General features: G+C 35.7%; 1 protein-coding gene and 1 long non-coding RNA gene across 2 annotated transcripts; one reads left to right on the top strand and one right to left on the bottom strand.

Annotated features, from left to right (window-relative positions):
• Positions 1 to 7: 7 nt before the first annotated feature.
• LOC142985601 (uncharacterized) lies at positions 8 to 4,567 on the bottom strand. The gene is made up of 3 exons (XR_012960216.1): positions 4,413 to 4,567; positions 3,026 to 3,145; positions 8 to 2,081 (listed from the first exon to the last, which is right to left on the bottom strand). It is a non-coding gene; the product is annotated as an uncharacterized LOC142985601 (long non-coding RNA).
• Positions 4,568 to 5,153: 586 nt separating this feature from the next.
• LOC142985604 (uncharacterized) lies at positions 5,154 to 9,513 on the top strand. Its single transcript, XM_076133880.1, has 4 exons — positions 5,154 to 5,245; positions 6,471 to 6,678; positions 7,404 to 8,095; positions 8,445 to 9,513. Exons 2-4 carry the CDS (start codon positions 6,477 to 6,479, stop codon positions 9,300 to 9,302), a joined length of 1,752 nt encoding a protein of 583 aa, XP_075989995.1. The 5' UTR covers positions 5,154 to 5,245; positions 6,471 to 6,476; the 3' UTR covers positions 9,303 to 9,513.
• The last annotated feature ends 2,712 nt before the right edge of the window (positions 9,514 to 12,225 follow it).

Here is a 12,225-nt window from a genome sequence, read left to right as displayed (position 1 = left end):
CAATGATATTTATATTTATTATGCCTAGTAAGTATATAAAATTGACTATGGGCAGATGCGGAAAGAAAAAAAACATTTACTTTTCAAAATTTTTATTGAAATAAATGTTAGATAATAAAAAAAAACTTAGAACTATATTCACACAGAAAGAGAGGGAAGCACAGCGTGGGGGGTGGCACAAAATATTTGTATTCATATACAATTATAATTTATAGACAATAGCACATGACCTGACCCATACATCTTACTATATCATCATCATCATTATCATCATCTCAGCCGGGAATCGTCCACTGCTGGACAAAGGCCTCCCCCAACGAACGCCAATAGGACCGGTCCTGGGCCGCCCTCATCCATCGGACTCCGGCAACCCTTACCAGGTCGTCGGTCCATCTTGTGGGGGGCCTGCCAACACTACGTTTCCCGGTTCGTGGTCTTACTATATAGGTATAAATAAAAGGTAACTGACATAGTTGTCTATCAACGCACTGGACGGATCGGACTGAAATTTGTCATGCAGGTAGATGTCATGACGTAGACATCCGCTAAGAAAGGATTTTGATCAATTCTACCCTCAAGGGGATTAAATTAGGGATGAAAGTGTGTATGAAAATTCTGTCCTAAGTCACACAAACGAAGTGGGAGCTAGTTAATGATAAGACCCGTCGTTCTCCCACCCGCTCTGTGTTTTGTGGTTAACTATTATTATTAAACAAATACCTTAACAATAATATAATCTTAACTGCTTAAAGCGTCTTATTCATAAAAATACATGAAGTTATGAAAGGCTTATATAGTGTTTTCTTTCTTTCACTCCTTAGCGAAATGAAAGAGAGAAAACATATTTTAGTAGTTGTTTAACTAAAATAGGTATAAATTGTGTTTATGACTAAGAGGGTTAGTATTTTCCATTTGTTTTTATAATTTTAAAGTACAACTCCCGTACCAAGAATTACTCTTGTGTCGCGGGAAGTTTTACAAACATGCAAATAACTGACACAAAGTACAACCAGACTTTGGAAGAACCGAATTAAGAAACAATTATTTGTGGATTGCACAAATAATTGTTCCGTGTGGGAATCGAAGCCACGGCTTCACAATGCAGTATAGCGGCGTGGCGACTATCTTAATCAATGTAAACAGCCAAACTCACGATCTAAATAGGATGCATCATGCAATTCACATGTCGAATGAAGGTTTGAGATTCTATATTTCTCACAAGAATACTATAATTCACTTATGTAAGAAAATTTAACAAACATAAAATAGTTTAGTCTAGCGTACATAAAGAAATTGAAAAGAATGAATCAATGAACTGCTAGGTATATAACCTACCAACGACTGCCCTTGTACTCAAGTAAATTGTCTTTATGAACTCTTCCAAATAAATGATCAATTTCAGAAACTATCCCCATTTTCTTATTACAAATATCACAACTAAATATATCAGAATTATATAATTTCTTCATATTATTTTTTGACAACAAGGTTTTGTACATTTTCATATACAGTTCGCCATCTTTGCACTCTGGTCTATAGTAGACATATTTTTTTAAATTCCCTTTGTCCATGGTTGATAAAATTTTCCAGTTCCAATGATCATAGCCATTTTTAACATGATCTAAACAATCTGTGACAGAAGTTCGACAATATACACAATAATAATAACTATTGTTTTTTTAATTAAAGTGTGTTGATCTAGAAACATATCGTAAGCTTTTTCATGGGGTGTACCGATAAAATGTTGTACAATATTATGACGGGTATTCGGCAAAAAGTTTTCACAAATATAACAATAAACTTCGTGTTCATTTTCACGCATAAAATATTTACAAATTTCTTGGAATTGTTGATCACTAACATTGTATTCCGATTCTGAGTCTGTGTATTCGTCACTAGCATAATAGTAAGCCGACATTTTTTTTTATATTTTTTCGACTTCAAATTCGTATTGTTTTTTTATCTCGTAACACCAGTCTTTCGCTTTACGGACACAAATTCCCGTTCTTATGATTTAGCCATATGGCTGTAGAAACTAGGTATATATTATAATGCTCTGCTTAACTGATTTTCTTCCTTATCTGTAAAAAAAAATGATAAAGCATTAATAAAAATGATTGACTGTGTGTCTTATCCTATCTTATCTTAGGGGTGGGGGGTGCCGGGTAATGTCCGGCTAACACTTCGACCATTCCTAGACTAGACGTTGGGGGGCAAGAGCAAAACTTAACAACTTTAGCCTCATCGGTAGTAGCCTGTAGGTCTTCTGGTTTATGGTAACCGCATCCTAGAAGATCCATTCTTTTCCTTCCTAAAGCATCAATGCAGAAGACTGTGTAAGTGTATGCGACTGCTAACGACAAAGCCTCGGGTTCGATTGCCAGATCATGTAAAATACTTTCTTGTTGGAATAAATAAAAAATTTCGTATTGTGTGAAATTAACTAACGCGGTTTTAACCCTTTGACCGCCACGGTCAGCTATACTCGACAAATCAGAACGTGCTCGTGGTGGTCAAAGGGTTAATGTAACAAATCTATACTTCTATACTAATATTATAAAGCTGAAGAGTTTGTTTGTTTGTTTGAACGCGCTAATCTCAGAAACTACTGGTCCGATTTGAAAAATTCTTTCAGTGTTAGATAGCCCCTTTATTGAGGAAAGCTATAGGCTATTATCATCACGCTACGACCAATAGGAGCAGAGTACCAGTATTTTTTTTTACAAAAACGGGGAAAATTATGACCCATTCTCTCTTATATGACGCAAACGAAGTTGTGCGAGTCAGCTAGTATCTAATATGTAATGTGACACAATCCGGTGACTATTCTAGGGAGCACTATGAGAATACAGCCAGAGACAGTCACAGGACTGGTATAGCAAAACTCAAGGAAAAGTTATTCAGGCAGGCTATTAGGATGAGGTGATAATGGATTGAGAAACTAGGAAATTACGGGGACTATGACGCCTGCAAAAACCAATGCTATACTTGTAAGAATATGCTATTACTGTACCTAGGTACCTACCTATAAATATACGTCGACAACTTGGTACAGAGTCTTGTATGCAAGGTCCGCGGCTGGAGGTATACAACATTCAGAATTTATAACATCAGCGACCCGCAGACTTATACAGCTAACGGCTACCTGAAATGCACAGAATTAATTATAAGTTGATACCTTCCACGCAACACACCGCACCACCAGACTTTTCGAAGATATACATGTGAGTATTAGAAATAATGATCACTTGTTCCAACAGTGAAGGAAAACATCGTGATGTAACCTTGCATGCCTGAGAGTTCCTTAGAACAGTTTTTGAAGGTATGCAAAGTCCTCAACCCGCAATTGGCCAGCGTGGTGGACTCAAGGCCTAACCCCTCCCTCATTACGGAAGGAGACCCTTGCCCAGCAGTGGGATATAAATAGTTTCTTTACTACGTTTTCTGGCTTTAGTCCGCGTTATGCGCCATTTAATTTAAACAAGTTACTGCGAAGAAGGCGAACAAAATACACATTTATACTATATACTATATGTATACTATAATACTATATTCTATCTATATCTATATACTAATCTATATACTAATAATAAAAAGCTGAAGAGGTTGTTGGTTTGAACGCGCTAATCTCAGGAACTAGGTACTGGTCCGATTTGAACAAAATATGTTAGTGTTAGATAGCCCATTTATCGAAGAAGGCTATAGGCTATATATCATCACGCTACGACCAATAGGAGCAGAGTACCACTAAAACATGCAATACAAAAACGGGGAAAATTTTGACCCATTCTTTCTTATGTGACGCAAGCGAAGTTGCGCGGGTCAGCTATACATATTAAACATAAATAAAACTCTTCCGTTACTGACTGACTGGTGTACAACGCACAGCCGAAACTACTGAGCGTACAAACTGGAAATTTGCTATGAAAATACCTTAGCAAATGAAGAGGAGCCGTAAAAGAGGACTTTTAACAATCCATATACCTATCAATTCTACTTTCCTGGTACAATTTCATCCGCGTATGAAGTTTGTGTTAACCTGGGTTGCAAATCTGTGTAAGTACCAAATATCATCATAACGGTTCAGTAGTTTTTACGCAAAATCCTTACTTTCAATATTTAAAGGATTATTGAACTATGGCTTATGTTATACGTTTTAATATTCGCTAACAATTAAGTTCAATGTATTTTACGCATAAAGTGTCAAATCTGGAAAAAGCAGCAGTGGAAAAATAGTTTGATTGCATCTTTTCGCGATAACTTTACCTTGAATACCTATATTTTGCATTTCACAAATATGCATACGAATAGAAAGTACTTCCAGACACTTCTATGGCGGCGCGGCGTCATAGTTCGGCTCTGTATTTAAAGAAATCTAAATTGTACTGTACAATGTACATTATGTTGCTTACCGTGTTATTTTCTATTATACATGAAGTAATATTTATATTCACGAAATCACTTTCAAACAACTTTTATTTTGTAATTTATTCAAAATGTGCGACGCAGCAGAAAAGCCAAGAGCTAGTAAGTAATGTAAGTATCGACCTTAAGACGTCATTGACATTTTTTTTACAATATGGATATGAGAAATATACATAAGAAGTTTGTGGTTAAGCTTTATGGTAGGGTAAAATTAATGTCATAGATTAAAATCAATAAAATAAGCCTAAGATAAGTTGAAATTTCAAATGTAATTTATATATAATGTTATATATTTGCAGATTAATTATTTACAGTTAAGTTAGTTTAAGGTGTATCATTAAAAATAAAACGTAGGTACCAAAAACAAAAGCGGGTAGCAAATCAGTATTTTCTAATGGAAATACCATTGAAAAAATATTTCTTTTGTTTTCGTTTTAAATTAAACTATTTGTTTTTAACTCGCAAGGCATAAAATCAAAGTTTCAAATTTTAATTAATTTATATGATTCTGACGAAGAAAAGGTATTAAAAAAAAAAGAAAAAAATCGACAAAAGATTTTTTTTTTTTAATATTCGTGGTGATCCTAGCTTTATGCCTAATTCCACCAATAACACAGTATTAAATAAAATATAGGTATGAAGAATTGTTTTTAGACGTATTATTAAATTAGTAGAATTGTTTTCACATCTGGCAATGACTACGTTTCTGCTGTCAAAGTGATATGTTATTGATTTTCGCCGGCATTGTTATTTATTTTGTATACAGTGCACCAAGTACAATAGAAATCAATTAATACGGGCTGTAATTCAATTAAATGTGGTTTGTAATATTCATTATTTGTTTCTATTCATTAAATATAAGTATGCAAATCGTTGGTGGCAGAACTTAAATTCTTATTAGAAATAATAACTGCAAGCGGACTGGCCCGACTTCGTCCGGGTATAGTGCAAAATTATCCCGTTGATTCTATTCCCGTGGCAATTTTGATCTGTTCGGTCCCATACAAACCTTGTCACGACAGCTACGAGCTATATAGCTATATAAAAAGATATAATAATATAAATTATCCAATTAAGTTTAGTTGTTCAGAAGTTACGCGCGTGCGTAAATTTCAGTGAATCTTTCTATGTATTTTATAGAAGATAAGATATAAGATATATAAAACCTCTTTCTGAGCCTTGGAGAGCGATTAAAGAAAGCCATCTGACCAGTATTGAACTAAACCAGTAGTTCCTTAGAGTACAGTATGTCGCTTAGAATGCCTCTGCGGCGTGGTCGGTAGTGTGTACTACAGCCGCACAAGAGTTCTCGGGTTCCAATCCGAGGTCCAAAAAGTCTTTTCTGAGAATATTTTTAGATATTTCCCCCGAATTACGAAGTTCAGGTTGTAGAACTCCGTGCCTCGGAGAGCACGTAAAGGCGTCGGTCCTGTGTCTGACCTCTCACTGGTCCTGTCGGTTATCAGTCCCACCGGGCTATGAGAATGAAGGAAGAGAGTGAAGTTTATTGTGCACACACTTGGACACTATAAACTGTAAATAAGTGGCTCCGAACCAGTGGTCCGCCAATGATTTTTATTTTTTTATTAGTACACATTAATTTTAATATACTTACATAGTGGTCCCCGCTAACAAGAATAATATAAAAGTGGTTCCGGACTAAGACAAGGTTGGGAACCCCCGCTATAAAGCAAATACACAATGTATACTAAATATAAATAAAATAAATAAATATTATCGGACAACTCACACACGGTCATTTGATTCCAAACTAAGCAGAGCTTGTACTATGGTAACCACATAACTGATAAACATACTTATATACTTCTAAATACATACTTATATAGATACATTAACATCCAGGCTCAGAACAAATACTCGTGCTCATCACACAAAGATTTGTCCCGGGTGGGATTCGAACCCACCACACGCGGCGCTATGGTTGTTGCGGCGAGGTGACCGCTTAAACCACTGCGCCAAACGTGCAGTTACTAGTTACTACTGTCTGTTCTGGTAAATTTACAGAGAATATTAATTTATTTCAGATCATTATGGCGATGTCTTTCAAGCTACCTGACGTGGAGTATGTGTTGCCTTATGACTGTATAGACATGGCTTATATAAATAGAGTGTTGGATTACAAACATAGCGACCGGGTGCTAATGTCAAAAGCAGAATTAGACGGTGTACATGCATACGTCCAAGTCCAAGTTGTCTCCGAGGAGGCTGAGGAGAATGAAGATTATGTGGACAGTAAGTCAATCCATACTAATATTATAAATGCGAAAGTAACTCTGTCTGTCTGTCTGCTACTTCATCACGCTTAAACTACTGAACCAATTTGTATGAAATTTGGTATGGAGATATTTTGATACCCGAGAAAGGACATAGGCTATATATCATCACGCTACGACCAAAAGGAGCAGAGTACCAGTAATTAATGTTACAACAACGGGGAAAAATTTCACCCATTCTCTCTTATTGGACGCAGCGAAGTTGCGCGGGTCAGCTAGTTTAATATATAAAATTCTCGCGTCACAGTTGTCGTTGCCATACTCCTCTGGCTTGACCGATTCTCATGAAATTTTGTGAGCATGAGTAGTTCTGAGAATTGGCCAACATCTATTTTTCATACCCATAATTGACACTATTTTTTTTTAATTTATTTGGCAAAGCAAAGTTTGCTGGTCAGCTAGTTTTTAATAAATATCTATACTAATATTATAAAGCTGAAGAGATTATTTGATTGAATGCGTTAATCTCAGGAACTACTGGTCCGATTTGATAAATTCTTTCAGTGTTAGATAGCCCATATATCGAGGAAGGGTATAGGCTATATAACATCACGCTACGACCGATAGGAGCAGAGTACCAGTAAAAAATGTTACGGAAACGGGGAAAATTTTGACCTATTCTCTCTTATGTGACGCAAGCGAAGTTGTGCATCTAGTTTTATATTATTTTTTATTTTATTACAGAAGAGGCTGAGAAATACATGTGTCATACGTGCAATAAAGAAGTACCACACAAATATTATAAAGAACATATACAGAGTAAAAAACATCAGAATTTTACTAAAATGGTGGACAAAATTGTAGAAAACTCGTTTAAAGAACTGCAGCATAATGAGAAATTTGGTGACGATGTACAGTCTTTCTACTGCTCGAGTTGCTGCGAAGCCGTCCTCGAAGAAAATAAATTCAAGCATTATTCGTCTACCCTACATTTACAGTCAATCGAAAACGATAAAATTGCCGAACAATTTTTAAATATGTATTTCGAAGATCAATTTGATAATGTAACGGAAACGGACGAGAACACTATTGAGGGTAGCGCGGAAAATTTGAACTTAGATTCTAGTGAGGTGCAACAGAATTTTTGCGAAACTCGATATTTCGAAAGATATTTAAAAGAAATGATTGTGAAATATTATTTTCGAAATCAGCTGCATATTAATATAGAGTTAGTAGACGATTCTATATATGTGGTGACCTCGAAAGGGGACAAACAGAAGGTTACATTGGAAGGTTTCCATGGTTATAAAGAAATTCATGGTACCGTGTACTGTCAGATATGTTGTACGAGGGTCAATGACCCGGAAGCACATAGTCGCACTGAGTTACATATAAACAGCGTCACGAGAACCATTGACGACAATTTTGCGAGAAAAGTAAGTTTATTTTTCATTCATTCTTTTATTAGTACAGCTCGTGGCTTAGTTAACAGCCGCACGGATCAATTAAGTTAAGCAACGCTTGCCGAGGTTGATCTGTGAATGGGTGACCATTATATACATATCGAGTTTCTCCGTGTTTCGGAAGATACGTTGAATTGTAGGTCCCGGCTGTCATTTTCGAAGATCTTTGACGGTCGTTCACAGTAGTCAGAAGCTTGAAAGTCTGACAACCAGTCTTACCGAAGGGATTAACTTTTAACCGCAAACGTTGAAGGAAATAAGCCATGGTAGCGGCACGTTGTATATATGACAAAAAATATTTATTTATATGTGTTTTTTACAGATAAACGATCGTTGGAACCACTGCCTAGTGTGTAATGAGCAGGTTCGAGCTGACTCCGACCACGTCATAGACGACCAGCATAAGACACTGCTAGCGAACACCGCATTCAAACAAAACCCGGAACATACATACTTCTTCACGATCCACCTCGACTCCCAAAACTTTACAATCAATAAAAAAATAAACACACCAATTTCCGAACGAAACGACACTTCGAATTTGGCGGCAGAAAAAAAAGAAACTGTCAAACAGTTTGACGTTTCCGATGATGAATCTGACGTTTCGAATATCGACCTTGTGTTTGAGGAACCAATAGCACACGATGGAAAATATTATTCGTATTGTAAACAATTCACTTTTTTCGGTAATAATGTTCATTGTAACGTTTGTAAGTCGGCCATTGTACATGTCCCTTCAAAAATTGTGGATCACGTAGAAAGTAGCAGGCATAAGGAAGCTGTAAGCAAATTGTTTAAGCAAAATAAAATTTCCGTCATTGCGAAAGTACCTTTATACCATTGCGAGTTTTGTGACATGTTAGTCGACAACTTCATGTCGCATATACAATGCCCTGAACACAGCAACTGGACGAATATTAATAAAAAATCGAATATAAATAAATTAAATGATTATATTTACGTAAATAAAGAGACTACCGAAGAGGCTGTGATGTTTAGGAGAATGTTTCAGAAACTTCTTGTACGAAATAAAATGATAAAACAAGGTGACTCATGTTATTGTCGTATATGCGAGTTAATTGTACATGAGTCTTTTGAAATACGGCATATGTTCAGTGACTTACATCGCGGTAAACTTAAGGAATATCTTAAAATGTTCATACCACAAACTGTTGGTTGAATTTTGCAAAAAGCAGACTATACTAGACTAGACTGCCAAACGAAAAAAAAAATAATTGCTTTAAAACAAAAAGGCCACAAAATTTTACCGAGAAATAAAAAACCTTTTCATTACAGTCAACTTTGAATCATTTGGGTAACATTGAACGTGGGAATTTGAACTAGTTTCCATTATTTCTTCATATGAAACCAACACAATAGATAAAGGTTTATTTTAGTTTTGCAAACTTTTATCAATTGTGCTGGTTTCATATGAAAAAATAATCGAAACTAGTTCAAATTCCCACGTTCAATGTTACCCAAATGATTCAAAGTTACCCAAGTTGACTGTAGGTACGTATAAAAATAGACACATTTTCTGGGGTTTCCAATAAAGACTTAATATTTTTATTTGTTTTTTGTTAAATTTGGATTTATAGATTTGTGGCCCATTTGTTTAAAAGCAGCTATTTGTTCATTTTAAGTTACATTAACCCTCGGTTTCTGAGGTACATTTAGCGGTAGTGTATCTATTCAATAGCGTATAAACTCATAAAAAAACACTATTGAATAGATAAACTACCGCTAAATGTATCTCAGAAACCGAACTTAAGAGAGTATCGGAGGACTTTCGAAAAATTGCATTCTCTGAAAGAAGCGCAGTGGTTAAAGTCGCCACGCCGCTACCATTGCGTCGGGAGGTCGTGGGTTCAATTACCACACGGAACAATTAATTGTGCGATCCACAAATATTTGTTTCGGGTCTGGTTGTACTTTGTGTCCGTTGTTTGTATGTTTGTAGTCTCCGCGACACAAGAGCATTCTTAGAGCGGGAGTTGTCTTATAAAATAAGAAAAAAAAAATAAGAAAATATAATTTTTCTATGGACTATAAAAAAGCTCACCCCCACTTTGCCACCTATTACATGGAACTAACATTGTTAATGGCGAAACGTGGGTGTTAACTTCTGCCTACATCCTCGGTTATAGCAGGCATGATGTTATATAAGTACGAAAAAGCACAATATAATTATCATTATATAGTATATAAGTGATTTATAAATATACTCAGGAGGTTTAAAAACGTTCTCACTACGTCATAATCAAAATAATCATAGGAATGTGACAATAGCTTCCCACACAGCTTGTATCGCACGTTCCTAGTACGGTACAGTATAACGCTTGTGCTCTGAGAGAGCGATGTTGTTCGCGGGCGCGGGGAGGTGAGCGCGGCAACGGCTCTTTGCTTTCTCCTTACACGAGCGATTGTTGTTTCATGCGCGATACAGTGTGTGTGTAAAGGTGGCTATAGACCCATGCTAAAAAACTATATGTTAGGAATATAATGCGATGAATATCTGCCATGTTGCGACTCATGCAACTAAGTTATGTCAAACTATTTTTTTTTTCTATTCGAAGGTGAACAGAAAGATTTCATGTTTAAAAATTAGGGCGCTTTAGAATTCTCAATGATTTATTTTTCGTTGAACCCGAATGGAATTCGTTTATATTTATATGATTGAAAATCTAGAAATATTTATCATTTCGTAAACTTTGCTTTAGGTGTATAACATCCAAAATTATCTTTTTATTTTTTAAGAAATTAAATTTCGACAATTATTGAAGTCAATGTACCTAATTTTTCTAATCTATTTCTTATAGTGTTGCCATTATATTACGCAACTTAATTGTAGTTTAAAATTAAGCATAAATATCTTAAAAATATGTATACACTTATATTTTCAATGGTGAAAGAAAACATCGTGATGCAACCTTGCATGTCTGAGAGTTGTTTAGAACAGTTCTTGAAGGTATGCAAAGTTCCCAAACCGCACTTGGACAGCGTGGTGGACTCAAAGCCTAACCTATCCCTTATTCTGGGAGGAGACCCTTGCCCAGCATTGTTTTTTTTTGCTTCCATTCCCATGGGAATTTCGATCCCATCAATCCCATACAGTCCTCGTCCCGTCAGTTACAAATAAAAGAAATTTTAATTTAGTTTAGTTGTTCAAAAGTTTTGCGCGTATTACGGTTCTCCATTTTGATTTGTTAAGATTACTTTGTTAAAAAAATCTTTTGAAAATGATATAGTGTATACATATTTATACTGGGTGTGGCTTAAATAATGGATAATCCTTTACCAGTGGGCTAATTATTATTATTATTTGTACGTCTTATTTTAATCTCGGGACTACAGAGTCCTCTCTAGATTCGAGCACATCTATTCAGGATTTAATTGCAAAAAACGGATTTAAAAAAAGTCTTAATTTGTGATCACGGCATCAAAAAGTACGAGCGTAAATCGCTTTCTTAATCACACATAATGGCCGAAATTTTAAAAACTATCATAATTGTGCCAGAGACAAATTTTAATATTTAGATCAGTCGGGAAGTCGCCCATCCGCTGGTAAAGGATTATCCATTATTTACGCCACACCCTGTATATTTGACTGTACTCATAGTTTTAGTGTTAAAGCCAAAGAATATAATATCAGTATTATTGTATCTAGTCTTATAATGTAACAAACACGGAATAACTAATGCAAGAGGAAAGGGCATGTGGGCGTGGCGAGCGTGCCATATCTATACTAATATTATAAAGCTGAAGAGTTTGTTTGTTTGAACGCGCTAATCTTAGGAACTACTGGTCCAATTTGAAAATTATTTCAGTGTTAGATAGCCCATTTATCGAGGGAGGCTATAGGCTATATATCATCACGCTACGACCAATAGGAGCAGAGTAGCAATAAAAAATGTTACAAAATCGGGGAAAATTATGACTCTCTTATGTGACGTAAGCGAAGTTGCGCGGGTGGTGGGTTCAAATCCCACCCAGGACAAATCTTTGTGTGATGAGCACGAGTATTTGTTCTGAGCCTGGATGTTAATGTATCTATATAAGTATGTATTTGGAAGTATGTTTATCAGTTATTTGGTTACCATAGT

Source organism: Anticarsia gemmatalis, chromosome 30 (genome assembly GCF_050436995.1).
Source record: "Anticarsia gemmatalis isolate Benzon Research Colony breed Stoneville strain chromosome 30, ilAntGemm2 primary, whole genome shotgun sequence".
Taxonomy (NCBI): domain Eukaryota; kingdom Metazoa; phylum Arthropoda; class Insecta; order Lepidoptera; family Erebidae; genus Anticarsia; species Anticarsia gemmatalis.
Note: the sequence above shows the minus strand (reverse complement) of the source record. Positions and strands in the feature narration are given on the sequence as shown.

Excerpts from the sequence above, each read along its gene's own strand:
- LOC142985604 (XM_076133880.1), top strand. The coding sequence starts at position 6,477 with ATGGCGATGTCTTTCAAGCTACCTGACGTGGAGTATGTGTTGCCTTAT. Across the intron at positions 6,679-7,403 it reads GAATGAAGATTATGTGGACA|AAGAGGCTGAGAAATACATG; the intron begins GTAAGTCAATCC and ends ATTTTATTACAG. Across the intron at positions 8,096-8,444 it reads ACGACAATTTTGCGAGAAAA|ATAAACGATCGTTGGAACCA; the intron begins GTAAGTTTATTT and ends TGTTTTTTACAG.